This window comes from Schistocerca piceifrons, chromosome 1, assembly GCF_021461385.2.
Source record: "Schistocerca piceifrons isolate TAMUIC-IGC-003096 chromosome 1, iqSchPice1.1, whole genome shotgun sequence".
Classification (NCBI taxonomy): domain Eukaryota; kingdom Metazoa; phylum Arthropoda; class Insecta; order Orthoptera; family Acrididae; genus Schistocerca; species Schistocerca piceifrons.
In genome coordinates this window covers 275,520,576-275,539,550 of record NC_060138.1, presented here as the reverse complement: position 1 = coordinate 275,539,550, position 18,975 = coordinate 275,520,576, and the positions used below count along the sequence as shown (strand labels likewise).

Sequence of the window (18,975 nt, the reverse complement as noted above, 5' to 3'; positions counted from 1 at the left end):
GTGAGGGGGAGATCTTGGGGACACCCAATGCAATATTAATGTAGCACTAACAAAAGGAGAAGAGGATATTTTGAACCTAGGGGGCAATATTTCAAGATCAGACTCCTCATAAAAAGTAGAAAGATAACATTAATGGGAACCTGGAAATGTTTAATTTTCAAGAGATGATAGTATCTCATTCTTCAGAAAAAAATTAAGGCCTATCAGCCCATGAAGCAACATTGCAACTAGACAGCAACTCTGATGCAGTGTAATTGATGCTGATGTAACAGCACGGATTCCTTAAGCCCACTCACAGAAGTACTGCTTATCCACAATGTCATGATAAAATTAATTGGACATCCAAAGACTCTGAAGGATGTTTACATCCTCATTGATTTTAGCCTAGAGTTGCTCAAAATGTGCATACACACTGCACAATTACGAGTCAACTGTAGCACAATTTGAAGAACTTTGAGAGTGCAAATTAAGCTGATAGGATATTTACTGACTGCTTATACAATCAAGAGTTGCAATAATTAACCAATTTCTTGCACTAAGTGATAAGGACTTGCCTTATACGAAAGGACCCCATATGACAACAAAGCTTTCAAAGGTGCAGTGGGGTCAGACATTACAAAAATAGTTTTCTTTGACCCCCCCCCCCCCCCGCCCCCCTTCCCTGTACCACACCATTCCCTTTGTATGTACGTCCAGCTCCCTTATTCTGTTGTATATTCCATTCAAAGAAGCAAAGAAACAAAAAGTACGAAACATCAAACAAAAAAAGTCTGGTTTGAAATCTTGTAGAAAATAAATGTCATTCTGAAATGTCCAGTTATATGGCTGATTTTATTGTATTACCAACAGTGAATTTCAACTTTATAACTACACACATGTAAGTGTGTGTGTGTGGTGGGAGGGGGGGGGGGTTACAGTTTTAAGTGTCAATGACACTATTTACATTAATGGAAGGTCCATTTTTTGTTTAAGATATATACATTAGCCAGCATCAGATATTGTAACTGTCGCAATCTCAGTAAAATCCACAAATGGTGAACATATGTAGTACAATGCTCCATGTTCACTAAATGTCCGTCATGATGACATAGTGTCTGATGCCATTCCTGCACCTGTACTACTACTGCAAGAATGTCAACATTAACTTCAAATTTTCTCATTTGTTTGCAACACCTTGTCTTGTCTTCTCCAAGTACAAATGAACCAGATCTGCTATGCACAGACGACATCACCAATTTGAGAAAAAAATTCTCTCCTCCACATTCTTTTGTAAACAATCCATGCCATTGCCATTTGCCATAAGCAGTTGTAGTTGTATATGGACCCACAGAAAACTCTGAATACCCTTCTACAGACACATCATTGCAACAAGGATTTGTGTACAGATTTACGTTTTATTCGCATTCCAGTACACAGCATTAATCTGAAATCTTATTACAGAATGCACTTCCCACAGAGAGAATGTTCATTCTTAATTAATGCATTACATTTTGTCTTGTAAACTGTAAACTACAGCCAAAATCACACATTCTGAAAGACTATAGCAGAAGAGGAACGTGATTTCTGGAGACACTTTTTTAAAGTTAGCATGCATACAAAACATTAATTATAATTAGGCAAGCTATCAGAGACAGTGGCTCCTTCTGGAGTGGCAAAAATTTTTGAAAACAACGGACATATGAGGTGCATTCAAGTTCTAAGGCCTCCAATTTTTTTTCTGATTAACTACTCACCCAAAATCGATGAAACTGGCTTACTTCTCGACGTAATCGCCCTGCAGACGTACACATTTTTCACAATGCTGATGCCATGATTCCATGGCAGTGGCGAAGGCTTCTTTAGGAGTCTGTTTTGACCACTGGAAAATCGCTGAGGCAATAGCAGCACGGCTGGTGAATGTGCGGCCACGGAGAGTGTCTATCATTGTTGGAAAAAGCCAAAAGTCACTAGGAGCCAGGTCAGGTGAGTAGGGAGCATGAAGAATCACTTCAAAGTTGTTACCATGAAGAAACTGTTGCATAACGTTAGCTCGATGTGCGGGTGCGTTGTCTTGGTGAAACAGCACACGCGCAGCCCTTCCCGGACGTTTTTGTTGCAGTGCAGGAAGGAATTTGTTCTTCAAAACATTTTCGTAGGATGCACCTGTTACCGTAGTGTCCTTTGGAACGCAATTGGTAAGGATTACGCCCTCGCTGTCTCAGAACATGGACACCATCATTTTTTCAGCACTGGCGGTTACCCGAAACTTTTTTGGTGGCGGTGAATCTGTGTGCTTCCATTGAGCTGACTGGTGCTTTTTTTTCTGGATTGAAAAATGGCATCCACGCCTCATCCATTGTCACAACCAACGAAAAGAAAGTCCCATTCATGCTGTCGTTGCGCGTCAACATTGCTTGGCAACATGCCACACGGGCAGCCATGTGGTCGTCTGTCAGCATTCGTGGCACCCACCTGGATGACACTTTTCGCATTTTCAGGTCGTCAAGCAGGATTGTGTGCACAGAACCCACAGAAATGCCAACTCTGGAGGCGATCTGTTCAACAGTCATTCGGTGATCCCCCAAAACAATTCTCTCCACTTTCTCGATCATGTCGTCAGACCGGCTTGTGCGAGCCCGAGGTTGTTTCGGTTTGTTGTCACACGACGTTCTGCCTTAATTAAACTATCCCACCCACGAACGCGCTTTCGACACATACATAACTCCATCACCACATGTCTCCTTCAACTGTCGATGAATTTCAATTGGTTTCTCACCAAGCAAATTCAGAAAACTAATGATTGCACACTGTTCAAGTAAGGAAAACGTCGCCATTTTAAGTATTTAAAACAGTTCTCACTCTTGCCGCTGGCAGTAAAATTCCATCTGCCGTACGGTGCTGCCATCTCTGGGGCGTATTGACAATGAACGCGGCCTCATTTTAAAACAATGTGCATGTTTCTATCTCTTTCCAGTCCGGAGAAAAAAAATCGGAGGCCTTAGAACTTGAATGCACCTCGTAATATGAAATAGGACTCATTTGTGCAAGAGAGGAGAGTTTGAAGTGCTAGAAATTGCGCGAGTGGCAAAAAAGGTTGGATAAAAGATAGAAAAACGGGAGAAAAGCAAAGACTAAATTTAGAAAAAAATCAGAAAAATTCATATCAAAATCGTGAAAACAGATAATGGTTAATAAGAGGTAATGAGTGGATGATCTATATGATACTAAAAAAACTGGAAAAGAAAAAAAAAAAAAAAAAAAAAGATGAAATTTCTAAAATTAGGTAAACAGGAAGCTAAAGTCATAAAAGAAAACGTAAACTACTTAGCTTGGCAATTAAAGAGATGTAAACGCATGTGAAAGAATTACATATAAACAAGCGGGGGAGAAATAGCTGTCAACTTTGCGAATAAATCAGTGAAAGGAAATTGGGAGAAAACCCTACAGCGTAGTAAACCATAAACTGTTGTAATCAAATTCGTAAATAACAATGGAATTGTTATATGCAAATGAAAGTGGACTCAACTATGTGCACAGAAATCAGTGTTAGAAAAGATGTAAGGGCAAAGTATTGATTAATCTTGGTGATATAGATAATGTTGGTATGTTGATAGAGACAATAACAAACACACACACAAATTTCAAGCTTTCGCAACCCACGGTTGCTTCATCAGGAAAGAGGGAAGGAAAGACGAAAGGATGTGGGTTTTAAGGGAGAGGGTAAGGAGTCATTCCAGGCCCGGGAGTGGAAAGACTTACCTTAGGGGGAAAAGGGACAGGTATACACTCTCGCACGCACGTGGTTAAATTTAGATTTGTTTGTAGGTTATAACCATTAATGGTATAGGTATTGTTTTTACTCTTTTTGCTGCACACCTGAAAATGATGAGAGTCAACCAGAAAAAATCCTTATGAAACTGATGTCCAGTCATCTCACAGAATTAATAATTAATTAATCAGGTAATTTTTTCCTCTAAAAAATTAGCTTCTTTCATTAATAACATCCCTAGAGAACAAGAACTGTTGTCTTGTGGAAACAGAGATGGAAACACCAGACCATCGAAGAAATTGCGAGCACACAATGCATGGAGAGATAATTGCAACACCTACAGAACTCTACTTTGAACACGGTGAAACATATTAGTCCTGGCACTTGAGAGCAAACTAGCCAGAGTTGTGTAACTGGATATAAACATAAGCAAGTAAAAATATGGGGGGCAGCTTTCTATCTAAAATAAACTTCAAAGTAGAATATTAAGATTTTCCAGTAGATTACAAATGTATTTCAGACTCAAACATAAACATGTAGCAACACTACACATACCATCTGGTGCACCATCACAAATGACAAGATCTGCTGGACATCCATCAAACTCTTTTATTATTCTTTCAGCTGTATTGGTGTCTGTTATGTCACCCCGTATGCAGATAACACCAGGAATTGGGGCCATTGACTGCAAATCCACTGCCACTATCTTCACATTATCGTCTGCACTCTCATTTTTGGACCTTCAAAAAAAAATTAATAAAATATAATGAGAACTTATATTTTTCAAATAAGAATAAATTGTTCTTCATTGGTCTTACAGTTTCAGGTGCACTGTGTAATTCATTTAGGTAGCACATTCATGTACCTCATAATCAATATGTGCACCAAACAAAGATTATAAATAGCTCTGAAGAAAAGGCAGTTAACACAGCATACTTCCCCAACAAAAATACAATGATAATACATAAAAGTATCTGTTCTATGGCAATGACATGTGTGTAGGTTGCCTATATTGTACAGAGAGTGCACATACTGAGTATGCTGCTGCTGTGACCACAATATCAAAGTTGACACTGATCACGTCAATCTGCTGCTGTGAAAATAGAAACACCAGCACTTCACAATCTGAGTGCAGAAGGAGGAATAAGGAACTTCTATCAGTCAGAAGTTGTGTTGAAGCGACTGAAATGTCTATCATTCTGCACCACAGTCTCACAATGGTGATGAAGATTCACCCCAACTGAGGTGAGCGTCTGCACATCTTCCATGGCCCATTCAGATGCCGTTCAGGGTACTCCAAATTGCCTGAGGCTTGTTGAATCCAGAGAATTTATTTTGGATGCAAGACAGTTTCAGGCATTGTGTGGGGCAATTCTGTTTCCAGCAACATTTCCATTTATCAATGGTAATGAATTCAGTGTCTGTGAGAGTCCTGATTGTGATGAGAGTGGGATGCCTCAATCTTAATCTACATCGTTCAACATTGGGAGGTCAGTGTTATCAGCAGTACCATGCTCTTCCATTTGATATCAGGAGTTGGGATTGGAGGTGAAGTGTTGGCAGAAGAGCCAACACAGTGTTGCTATAGGAGGCCGAAATGCACGCTTTTAAGCTCACGCAGATTGGCGTGAGGTCTGGAACAAGGTAAAGTAATTATCCTATAAAGAAAAGAACGTAGTTCTTGGAATACTTAACTTTAATCCACAATTGGAGAACATCGCTCTTGATGGTACATGTTTTATAATTTCAATATTAACTGGTAATGGCACCTTGCTAGGTCGTAGCAAATGACGTAGCTGAAGGCTATGCTAACTATCGTCTCGGCAAATGAGAGCGTATTTGTCAGTGAACCATTGCTATTAACGTCAGCTGTACAACTGGGGCGAGTGCTAGTAAGTCTCTCTAGACCTGCCGTGTGGCGGCGCTCGGTCTGCAATCACTGACAGTGGCGACACGCGGGTCCGACGTATACTAATGGACCGCGGCCGATTTAAAGGCTACCACCTAGCAAGTGTGGTGTCTGGCGGTGACACCACAGGAGGAATATCCGATACAGATAAAAAGAGGAGAAAGGGCAGTTTCCCATGGTAAGACATTATTCAATGCTCTTTGACAGCTAGTGTCTCTTCCTGTAGTTACTGTAAATGTCCTTCCAGCTAAGTTTTGTTGTCTGTCTGCATAATTCAAGTAATAATAATTTATAAAGCAGTCCATGTCTCCAGACTGTGTCATATGCTGCACTCAGATCAACAAAAGGAACTGATGTTTTCTGCTTTGTTTGGTACGCTACTTCAATAACTCTCGTTAAAGGTAAGACCTGGTCAGCGCAGCTCCGTCCTGGTTGGAATCCAGCTTGCTCTTAGGTAGGTTCTGAAAGCTCGCTGGACTAATCTGTTCGTACAGAATTCTTTCAAGGAACTTACATATAGCGCTCAATAATGCAACAGGGCGATAGTTCTTAGGCTGGTCTAATGCCTTGCAGGGTTTTAGTATTGCTATGATTTTTGACTGCTTCATTTTTTGTAGGATTGAACCAGATATCATAATGTCAGGGAAGAAATGCATCAGCCATCTTTCTGTGTAGTTCCCACTGAGCAGAATAAATTCTGGGTGGATTCCATCATTATCAGTACCTTAAGAGCAACAGAGATTTCAGGTATAGAGAAATTTCTTGAAAACTCAGATTGTTCATTTTGAGCAATGGAAGTTTCAATCTGATGTATTTTGTATGAGTTTTAAGCCTTGATGTTCTTGCTGTGTACAGTAAATGTGACATAAATCTATTAGCTGATGTATGGGTGTTGTAGTTTACTTTAATTTTGTTTCCATCCAACTTCCTTAGTAATTACCATGCTTCTCTACTTTATGTTTGAAAACTGAGTGATTCAACAGTATCTGTCTACCTAGTATATCTTGCTGTAAAATAAATAAATAAAATCCACAGAACAGTTGTTGGTTTCACCAGTTCACAACCAAATTGATATCTTTTAAACCTAACTTAGAGTGCTGATTACGCTGCAAAACAGTTTGTTGCCATAACATACATTTCAAACAAATATTAAAAATCTGTCAAGGCTACTGTGCCCATATTTTAAGGAAACCACAAATAATCTGTGAAGAAAACTGAATAGTTCAATATTAGCACTTGAAATAAGGTGCCTCTTGTCTCACCTCTCACTGGTAACTTAAAACTATCCACCCACTGGCTCTGCAAAACTGATTCATTAGCAACCCATGTGCCATAGAGGAAAAGCACCGTGGCTGACACTGACCCATTTCTAGACTTTTACTATGAGGCCATTATCGTAACCACTGAGGCAACTCAGTTTATAATCTGATTGAAACTAGTTGTCACTTGACTGCATAGCTTCCATCACCTATACACCAATGATACCTGTGCTTGCAGTGGCACTGTCAGCTCCCATTGTGTTTCCACTTCTGCTGTGTTTTGCTATCCCACATATTGTGCCAGCCAGTCCTCAATGAGGCATCATAGTGAGAGATTTAGGTGACTCTTGCCTTGTGATGTGTAATGTAAGTAATGGAAAGAGAGGCATACCACAGGTTCACACCACTGACAGACTTTCAAAAAGTAGCAGACATGTCATGATTATATACAGTCAGTTGCACGAATTCATGTGTTACTCAAGGGAATATTTTGAAAGTGGTAGGGATACAGGAGCGTCTTCTGCTCCGTAGGATAAAATGGTGGAACAAACTGCAGCTGTCTACAAATCAAAGAGTGCTCAGTGATAAGAATCTGTAAGGAGAAAGTCACAAAGAATCAGGGGAGTCATCTAAATTGGTGTCTCATGGAAAGAAGAGACACCTTGAGAAGAAAGTCACAAGAAGATGTGATTTGTTACCAGATATATGCATATTATTCAAAAAAGGAGTAACCAATACTCAAAAAGGTACAAGCTACCTTCGTAGCAGGGGGGTGATGCCACTTTCTTAGGGCATTTGCAGGGACAAATGCTGACAATATCATTTGGCTTAATGAAACATGGGTGAATGCAAGCCACAGTTTTTTTTTTTTTTTTTTTTTAAATGTTGGACAGACAATACCATCAGTGGTAGTATGGCAGGTCAGATTGGTAAGAAAAACAATAATAGTAGTACACGATGAAATTGCAAAAGATTCTTTTCCTAACTGTCTGCTGTTATTCAGATCAAACAAGACCTCTGCCTAAGACGAAGTGATGAATCACAACCTTTTGTGAAATGATTTGAAGAATCTGTGCTTGAAAACTTAATGAAAAACTCTATAAATATTACTGATAATTTAGTTATAGAATATAAGGTACCCACAAAGACAACGAAGAAGAATAAACATTGTTTGCTGGCTAGTGAAACATAAAATACGGTTTAACAGGAACTTGACAAGGGCAGAACTGTTAGAACTTGTGTCAAAACATTTACCAAAGAACCCTGTTTACACTGTGGATGAAATAGCAAAATAAAAACACAAACATAAAGTGCTCAGGTTGTCTCCTCACCATTGCCATTTCAAAGCAATACCAAACAGATTTGGGCTCAGGTTAAACATCATATTGCTACAGAAAATTAAAAAAACTATGTTGACTGAAGTGGAATGCTTTTTGAAGAATGCATTTAAGAAACTGACAACAGAAGACTGGCAAAAGATAGTGAACCCCATGAAATGAGCGATACAGGAAGCAAGGAATAATGAAGCAGTGTTACAACATGCTTCAAAGACTTGATAATATCTGTCAGTACAAGCAGTGACACCAGTAGTGCCACTGACTCTGAATTAAGGGCTGTTTTCCCATTGTTGGATTAGTGTACAGTGCTCTTTAATTAACCTCTTACTTCCATTACATCCTGTGCTCATGAATTTATTTTGATCAATTTCTCTTTTCTGTTCTGAGACTAAGGAATAGTGTTCAGGCAGCTCCCATCATCTCCTTTTGGCAGATCAGATTGCTTTTTAAATATATTTCATTTTTTGTAGACACTGAGAAGTTATTTCATGTGTATAATAACTTTCAAGGCATGCAACCTTAAGAAGGAAACTTTTCCAGATATGAAAATTTCCCCTATTTCAATAACCAACATAACAGCAGCCCAAAATTAAAATTTAGAAAAGATTTTTGATGTAGAGATACTGCTGCCAAATGAGAGCAATAATACACATAAATTTCAGAATTTTTACTTTTTTTGTGAGATAAGAGACTTTAAACTTCACATTTGTTACAAGTTAAGTATTGACACAACAGCATAAAAACACTGCTTTCAGAAGATTGTGTACAGGAAATGTAATGCAATATGAAAAATTTAAATGATTCATAGCTGAGTGAGATATTTTGGTAATGAACAAACGAAAGTGCTGCTGTGAGATCAATAGTTTTCAACATATGAGTGGGGAAAATTTCATATGTTTCAAAAAAATTAACATAACTCTTGTCTTAATTAAAATTAAGAACAGATTTTTGACAGGCTTAGGGACACTACAGAATTTATATTTTATGTGAATTTGAGTATTTCTACTTGACTTTTCTGGATATTTCTCAATATTGTCATTATTCCATCCTAGATTTTCCACTGTTTGATTTTGTCAACTAGTTTAAATTAAATTACAGATACAGAATTATACTTATACCAAGATACTGTTCTCTCCCAATATTAATTTCATGCATGAAATTAGTTGTCAGAGAAGCCACACAGCACGAAAAACAGAAGAAAACAAAGTGAATAGACATTACATAAAAGTAGTCAACATACAGACCATTTAATCAGACAAATCCATCAACATATTAGTCACATGATGTTTTGGCAATGGCCACTCTACAAATTAATCATAGTGTGTGAATGGAAGCAGAGTGCGGTTGGTATATGACCAGAATGCTATGTACAGTCTGCAGAGCCTGTATACAACACATCAGAATTACTACTTACTACGTGCCTAATGTTTACTACACAATTAAAGACATGTATGGTACTGAATGAGAACAAATCTATGGGACTAATGTATTGATGTCACAAATTTATAAGCATGCAAAATGTATCCTGATTTTTCAGTTATGTTCTGCAATGGTGTGGACAAGCAGTTCCCCCTCCCTCAGCAATCACAGCATTTCTCTCAATAAACACCCACAGTCACTGCTCACTAACAGAGACATCATTTGGAAATGCAAAGACAATGACATGAAAATACATTTGGTAACAAAGACACTTTATATTGCACTAAAAGAAAACTGTTAGATAGTAAGATTATTCAATTGAAAATTGGTGTATTTTTGTATGTTACTGTAAAAGTAAGACAACTATAAGTAAATACATCCAAAGATTTACCATTGTCTCCTAGTAAAAGTTCGAAATCTCTACATAGTATGAAATTTCAAACTTTTACCACACCGTGATGGTCAGTCTTAGGTTTCACCAGTTAATTCTAGGATTTACCAATCATCTTACTTTTACAGTAACATATATTCAGATTACTTTACTTTCAATTATGGCTTTCCACCTAATTTCATGTGGCACTTCAAAGTTCAGTAGCTTACAAAAGTATTGAGATTCAATGTTTAGCTCAAATTTACATTGGAGAGAACAGTAATCCACACAGAACATTCTGACATTGCCTATCCAAAGGTTCTATATCATATTACAGCAAGCTATGGAAATTAACTATGATGCTCCTCTACTATCATTGTTAGTCACTAGAGTACTTCTTAATCATCCAAACTCATCTACTATCAATATTTCTTCCCTCAAAAATGAATATATTTTACTTGTGAGTAGTAACTGTTCTATCCATTCATTGTTACCATAATTTATGTTTGCATTCCTTGTGGCAGAAACAGAATGTCTTCTTACTATCCTAAAATCATCATCATCATCATCATCGTTTAGGACTGATTATGCCTTTCAGCGTTCAGTCTGGAGCATAGTCCCCCTTATAAAATTCCTCCATGATCCCCTATTCAGTGCTAACATTGGTGCCTCTTTTGACGTTACGCCTATTACTTCAAAATCATTCTTAACCGAATCCAGGTACCTTCTCCTTGGTCTACTCCGACTCCTCCTACCCTCTACTGCTGAACCCATGAGTCTCTTGGGTAACCTTGCTTCTCCCATGCGTGTAATATGACCCCACCATCTAAGCCTGTTCGCCCTGACTCCTACATCTATAGAGTTCATTCCCAGTTTTTCTTTGATTTCCTCATCGTGGACACCCTCCTGCCATTGTTCCCATCTACTAGTACCTGCAATCATCCTAGCTACTTTCATATCCGTAACCTCAACCTTATTGATAAGGTAACCTGAATCCACCCAGCTTTCGCTCCCATACAACAAAGTTGGTCAAAAGATTGAACGGTGCACAGATAATTTAGTCTTGGTACTGACTTCCTTCTTGCAGAAGAGAGTAGATTGTAGCTGAGCGCTCACTGCATTAGCTTTGCTACACCTCGCTTCCAGTTCTTTCACTATGTTGCCATCCTGTGAGAATATGCATCCTAAGTACTTGAAACAGTCCACCTGTTCTAACTTTGTTCCTCCTATTTGGCACTCAATTCGTTTATATCTCTTTCCCACTGACATTACTTTCGTTTTGGAGATGCTAATCTTCATACCATAGTCCTTACATTTCTGATCTAGCTCTGAAATATTACTTTGCAAACTTTCAATCGAATCTGCCATCACAACTAAGTCATCCGCATATGCGAAACTGCTTATTTTGTGTTCACATATCTTAATCTCACCCAGACAGTCTATTATTTTCAACATATGATCCATAAATAATATGAACAACAGTGGAGACAGGTTGCAGCCTTTTCTAGATCTATAAAGCATAGATACAATTCCCTGTTCCACTTGTAACACTTCTCCATTATTTGCCATAAGCTAAAGATCTGGTCCTGACAACCTCTAAGAGGCCTAAACCCACACTGATTTTCATCCAATTTGTCCTCAGCTAATACTCGCACTTTGCTTTCAACAATACCTGAGAAGATTTTACCCACAATGCTGATTAAAGAGATACCTCTGTAGTTGTTACAACCTTTTCTGTTTCCATGTTTAAAGATTGGTGTGATTACTGCTTTCGTCCAGTCTGATGGAACCTATCCCGACTCCCACGCCATTTCAATTATCCTGTGTAGCCATTTAGGACCTGACATTCCACTGTATTTGATGAGTTCTGACTTAATTTCATCCACCCCAGCTGCTTTATTGCATGGCAATCTATTGACCATTTTCTCCACTTCCTCAAATGTGATCCTATTTCCATCATCATTCCTATCCCATTGTACATTGAAATCTGAAACATTACTGACCGTATTTTCACCTACATTGAGCAACTCTTCCATCTGCCCAAGGCATCAACAGGATTCACCAGCAGTTTTCCTGACCTGTCCAAAATACTTGTCGTTTCCTTCTTACCTCCCTTTCAAAGACTGCTAATTACACTCCAGAATGGTTTTCCAGCAGCTTGACCCAAAGTCTCCAACCTATTTCCAAAGTCTTCCCAATATTTCTTCTTGGATGCTGCAATTATCTGTTTCACTTTGCTTCTTTCTTCAACATAACTTTCTCTGTCTACCTGGGTTCTAGTATGTAGCCATTTTTGATACGCCTTCTTTTTCCTTTTACAGGCTGCCTTGACTGTGTCATTCCACCAAGCTGTTTGCTTCATCCTACCTTTACACAATACTGTTCCAAGACATTCTTTAGCCACTTCTAGTACTGTGTCCCTGTACCTTGTCCATTCCTTTTCCAATGACTGTAATTGACTACATTCAACTAACTGGTACCTTTCTGAGATCACTGTTATGTACTTGTGCCTGATTTCCTTATCCTGAAGTTTCTCCGCTCTTATCCTCCTACATATGGATCTGACCTCCTGCACTTTCGGCCTCACAATACCAATTTCACTGCAGATTAAATAGTGATCAGTGTCATCAAAGAATCCCCTGAATATACGTGTGTCCCTCACAGCCTTCCTGAACTGTTATTATATAGTCAATGACAGATCTGGTTCCCCTGCCTTCCCAAGTATGCCGGTGAATGTTCTTATTTTTTAAAAAAAGGAGTTTGTGATTACTAAGCCCATACTGGCACAGAAATCCGTTCCTGTTGGCCTCCATATCCTCTCCAAATTTACCCATAACCTTTTCATACCCTTCTGTACGATTTCCAATCCTGGCATTAAAATCACCCATGAGCAGAATACTGTCCTTGTCCTTTACTCTAACAACTACGTCACTGAGTGCGTCATAAAAACTATCCATCTTATCTTGATCTGTCCCTTCACAATGCGAATATACTGACACAATCCTAATTTTCTTGCTAGACACTGTCAAATCTATCCACATCAGTCGTTCGTTTACATACCTTATTGCAACTACGCTGGGTTCCATTTCTTTCCGTTTGTAAAGCCCTACACCCCATTGTGCTATTCCTGCTTTGACTCCTGACAGGTACTGTGGTGTCACTGCAAGACACCACACTTGCTAGGTGGTAGCCTTTAAATCGGACACGGTCCGTTAGTATACGTCGGACCCGCGTGTCGCCACTATCAGTGATTGCAGACTGAGCGCCGCCACACGGCAGGTCCAGAGAGACTTCCTAGCACTCGCCCCAGTTGTACAACCGACTTTGCTAGCGATGGTTCACTGACAAAATACGCTCACATTTGCTGAGACGATAGTTAACATAGCCTTCAGCTACGTCATTTGTTACGACCTAGCAAGGCGCCATGTTCAGTTACTATTGATATTGTGAATAATGTACAGTCAAGAGCGACGTTCACCATTTGTGGATTAAAGTTAAGTATTCCACCAGCTATGTCCGTTTTTCTAAATTCTAATTTCCTTGTCCTGTTCCAGACCTCACGCCAGCCTGCGTGAGCTAAAACGCGTGCCTTTCGGCTTCCTCTAGTAACCCGGTGTTGGCTCTCCTGCCAACCCACAACAGGTACACCTTGTATTCTCCCACTTCCTCTTCTTTCTCACCCCTTACCTGAATGTCACTAACAGCTAAAACGTCCAACCCCATCTTACTTGCAGCCTCTGCCAGCTCTACCTTCTTCCCAGAGTAGCCTCCATTGATATTAATAGCTCCCCATCTCATTACCATTCGTTTGCCAAGTCGTATCTTAGGAGTCCCTGGTTTGTCAATTAGAGGTGGAACTCCGTCACCTCCAAAGGTCCGAGGCATTTTGCTCTGATTGTTGCCAGCATCATATTTAAAGTACCAGGGAAGCAGGTTGCTAGCCTTACTTGCCCCAGGTCCCATTGAGTTTTACCCCTAATGGTTGAGGGACTAACTGGTGGATTTCGTAGTCTTTGCCATCTGAACACAAAGGTGACCATGACTCAGAATATGTCCAAGATGCCCAGCCTTATTCCAAAGTAACTGGTATCCTGACTGTCAGGACCACTTACTTGGTCACTCATACGTTGCCTGTGATTCATGAACTAGGGCATGACAATAGGAACCCACACCATGAACCACTATCCTAAAATGACAAAACAAATTATTGAAAAGAAGTAATACCTTAATTTCTGGGACAAAACCTGACTCCAGCTACCTGGGGCTGCACAAAGGTCAACAACTCTTTGTACACCTGCAACAGCAAACATCATATTTATAGAAAAGTCATAGGAAGCTACTTTGTGTTGCGACCAATGTGGTGCACTTTAAGACAGAGATCAACAAACAAATTTTGGATATTTGCTCACATAATATAGATCTTAAATTCAACATAAATAATTTGGCCCCTCCACATCTAAATGCAGAGTATCACAGAAGTATGGTTTTGTTAGTGAGGAACACAGTACAGTGGCACAAAGTTTGAGTGGCATTTTGGATGAACAGCAACCATCATTAAAATTAAACCGCACCTCAATTCAACACTGTTTTAAAGAAACGTAGTAAATGAGGAATATAGTAAATGCTTGATTTGTGTGTTTGGGCTATTTTTGCTTCTGGACAGACCCCACAGCACCATTATTTATACAATACATGTCTGAGTACTGAAAATGTTCTGGCTCTTTAGATATAAACAAAGAATAACAAAACTCAGCTTAAGTCTAAATCAGGGCAAGTAGCGCCCAGAACCCCTTTCTGCTGGCAACATGTCAGTTTCACTTAGACACATATAAGAAATGAAAAAATGTACTTCAAGTTCTGATACTGATTTTTTCCCATGGTGCCCTTAAAGTTACATCATCATCTTTTGTATTAGTAGTAGGGAGGAGCAGCAAGCTGAAATTCAAGAGTATACCCGAAAAGGAGTACATAAATGTTTGAATACTGAAAATTAAGACAGAAAGAGATGAAGTGTAAATTCTTCAAGACGGTGATGAGCTGCCAAAGTAAAAGCTTCAAGAAGTACAGGGAAAGAGAGGGGAAGACACCACAGATATCTCAGGAATTGCTCATGCTTATGAATGAAAGAAAAAAAAAATAACAGTTCTAAAAATGAGGTAGGAAGAGAGCAGATAGGCTACTTAGGAATCAAATTAACAGGAAGTGAAAAAAGGTTAAATCAAAATGAATGCCAGAAATACATAAAGATACTTTAGTTGGAAACATACAATTGTAGGAGAAATAGATGCAGTGTATAGAAACATTTAAAACTCAGAAAAGTAAAATTTAAAGATTAATCTCTGAGAGGCATATAGAAAACCTCTATTAAATGCGGAAGACACAGCAGACAGATGCCCCTGTACAGGACATGGAATTGCCAACACTGTTTCTTTGCTAAGTTTCTGAGGCCCAGATCACCGAACACATTTGTTGTCAATTAGCAGAAGGCTGGAGCGCTACACACCAACTGCATTCACACCACAGTTGACTGTAGCTGAAGGTCACATATTAGCTCCCATAATTCTACAAATGAAATTTATTTATACTACTGGGATACTTCTTACAGTTATATGCAGCAAACATAAATGACATGAATGAAAAGTAATGCTCATAAACATTTCTCATGTTTAGTGTTTGAATGGAGGCCATATTGCAATAAAAGATTTCTGAGAAACTGTTGCTTTATGCAGTTGCGTAGTTTACACACTCGTCACCCGTCACGCTCTCTGTTCTGCAGCTCATTTGATATGGATTATGGGGTAAAAAAAGCTCCACATACAGATACAACACTAGAAAGCTTTCAAATTATTTTCAACTTATTTGAATTTAATTAGTTAGTTTACTGACAAATGATTAACACATATTGTACCAATGCAACTGTAATAAATGTCTGAAGCCTGCTGGTTTTGAGTTCGAAGCCCTATAGAAAATTCGATTACAGCTGTCTCAGTAATTTGTTTTCGGCTTTGCTCTTTACAGTTGTTCATCCCTTGCCAATACCTGCCCATTTCCCCTTATTAGACACTAGCAACAGTAAAAATAAGTTTATCCGAATACAAGAAATCACCTGTCAGTAGCAGTGCCACACAACTGTGGATGGCCCGGCTATACAGGCACCCACTGCTGTTCTGTTCTTTTTTTTCCCCTCCCATCTTACTGTTCTTGCCTGATGTTAAAATGAACATGTACAACAAAACTCACTGATCTTAATGTGTCAAATAAAAATTTAACTGGTGAATAGTAGGTGTAGAAGACTCATTGTAACTGCTAATCAAGTAAATGATTTGAGCATAGTAAACACAACCGAGGTACCATTGGGTGTCATATCTCGATACTACGGACAAAATCCTGTACTTTGTATAGTGGATGTATAAGGTGTAGCTGAATTATAATGACAATATATTTTTAACATTGAGACAGTAAATAAGACTCAGAAAGTGTTTGAACTTCTTTTGCAAATATTTCTGTAACCATTCTCAACCACAACCACATTTTCATCTGATTACTTTATTTGTAAATGAATGTCGTTTCATCCGTATACTGAACAACTTTATCTTCAAGATTGCTACTTTTTTAAAAAAAAAAAAAAAAAAAAAGGAAGAAGAAAAGAAAAGAAATTGAGACACTGTAAAAATCTTCAATATGCTTTCAGCAAATCACTGATGTCACAAACAGAAATGTTTTGCTCAGATTTAACAGTTGCTCACATTTAACAGTTACCTCCTTTTATTTAAATGGGGCAAAGTGATGAAGAAAAGACAATGAAATTTATAAGTGCAGTATAACATATTTATGTCACTTCAACACAACACATTTTTAGTATCTTAAGTTTTAATAAAGTTTTATGAAACATGTCTTTGAATGTAGTTCTGCAACTATAATATAAATTGTATTTAGGAAGATGATTTAAAACAAAAAGTCTGTTTTCATATTCTTCAACATCCAGTCAGTGAAATTATTCAACTGCAGATTTCATGTAGTTAAGGATCTTAAACTTTATGTTTCTGTTATAAATAAACCTTACAGAACAGGACACATATGAGTTTTAAAAAGTCTCAATGTTACTTAACTCAAAAGTTAGAGCTCTGAAGCCAGTTGAAAAATCACACAAATTACCAGTTATGTACCTTTTACAGAGAATAAATAACTCTCTCTTCTCTTGAAGCTCATCACCACAAGTGTCTTCCTATGTCTCCAACAATCGTAACTGAGGGCATATTTATGTGCTAAGCAGCCAGCAAAATGCACTGCTGAACATCGTTCAAAAGAAAGGCCTTTCTGAAAGGAAACCAGATATTCTTCACCTTCAATGTTAGTGTCTTGTCCTCTGCAGAGCAACTATGTGTATAAGGGATTTCCATGTTTTCAGAACCCGTCAACTACTGAGATTCATAACTTCCATTATCCAACTCAATATTACTCAGTAAAAGCATCTTATCAGTGTCATTCTCACACTTTAAAGCTCAGGTTTCATTAGTGAATTCACAGAGCTGGTTTGAACAAGCGCCTTAGTGTTCTTGCAGTTGCATTCCAGTTGTAGCCACCTTTCTAATGTAACATTGAAAATAAATTCTCTAGGCCATCCTCATTTAACCTGCTAGTCAGTAAAAACATAATGCTGACAGTTTGTTGTTCTACAGAAAACTGTGCAATACCATTAATGGGCTGTAACAATCCTGTAACGCATGGTGGTGTCAAGTTTACCTGTCTTATCGATTTTATGTACAGTACTTAAAACTTCTTTTGCTCTTTCTATTGCTGTCATTACCTTTGGACTTTGTTCTGATATAGCAAATCTATATGAATTAGAGGAAAATGCTGTCTTGCTATTAAAAACTTCAAACACATTGTTAATAAATTCCATAAAACACTAAGTTTTCAGCTGTATCACTGTGCATGACATTGTTGCTATACATGTTCTGACAGCTGCGCAACAGAGTAGTGGGGGAACTAAACTGTCATTTTCACATTCATTTTGTGGAATAAATCAGGTTGTAAATGACTGCCAGTGAGTTTTAATATCTTCCACATTTTTTTTTTTTTTTAAATATCGTATGTCAAATGAAACAACAGCATTGTTGGAAGTGAAGTTACCACAAAGCAGATTGTTTTTTATGCTTTTGAATAAATATGGAACATTATAACCAGTAAAATAATTAGCTCCTGTAAGAGTCCCAATAATGATTACTAGCTCCTTCATTGCAAATGACCGATTTTGATTCCTACTTTGCATTTTTCCAGTAGATTAATTAGCTCCTGTAAGAGTCCCAACAAACCCACATTTTACTCCTGAATTAGACAAAAAGTATGAAACAGGCAGTTTCCAGTTACTTTAGATACCTATAACCACAAAAACAAGTGCATACTTTGCAGGAGGTGGTTTCCTTCTCCTATCATCCAAATCCTGTATTCAGATCTTTCGTGTATTCCAGATGGGACATTATTGACATCTCATCAAAAGACACTACAGATGCCCTTTCTAAAGTGGTCTGTGCCTCGGGCTGCTTGCTAAGTTGACTAAAAAGGTTTTTGTTAAAGCCTGGTAGAAACTTTGCGTCACCAATCCATTGTCTAATTGTAGATAGCCCAGATAATACTGCTGTTATCTGAAATCTTTACTAACAACCATTACACAAACAAAATTTCATCAGGTAATAACTACACACTGAATAATGACATGATTAGAGAAACATTAACACCACTATTAACCATCCAAGTACATTACTGAAAATCGAATGCACAATGGCACAGAGCTGGTCTGCCTCAAGATCATTTGTGGAGATGCAAGTGGAGGAGGCCTTGCTGCCAGAGGCCTGAAGAATTTGTATTTGCCAGCTGGGGTGCTGACTGCAAACGATGGTGGTGTGCTTGCTTTGCCCGGCCGCTGGTACTGG

The 18,975-nt window shown here is 38.4% G+C and overlaps 1 protein-coding gene across 3 annotated transcripts in view; it reads right to left on the bottom strand.

The window, feature by feature from the left end:
- LOC124801523 (putative tRNA (cytidine(32)/guanosine(34)-2'-O)-methyltransferase) overlaps nucleotides 1-18,975 on the bottom strand; it is a 66,965-nt gene that overhangs the window by 16,071 nt on the left and 31,919 nt on the right. For all 3 annotated transcript variants that reach the window (XR_007017113.1, XM_047263094.1, XM_047263084.1), the window contains exons 3-4: nucleotides 14,267-14,336; nucleotides 4,304-4,488 (exon numbers count right to left, since the gene is read on the bottom strand). Coding sequence is in view for 2 of the 3 variants with exons in the window: in XM_047263094.1 (XP_047119050.1) it covers nucleotides 4,304-4,488; nucleotides 14,267-14,336 (255 nt within the window). In the remaining variant the exon portion in view is untranslated. The remainder of the gene's footprint in view (nucleotides 1-4,303; nucleotides 4,489-14,266; nucleotides 14,337-18,975) is intronic.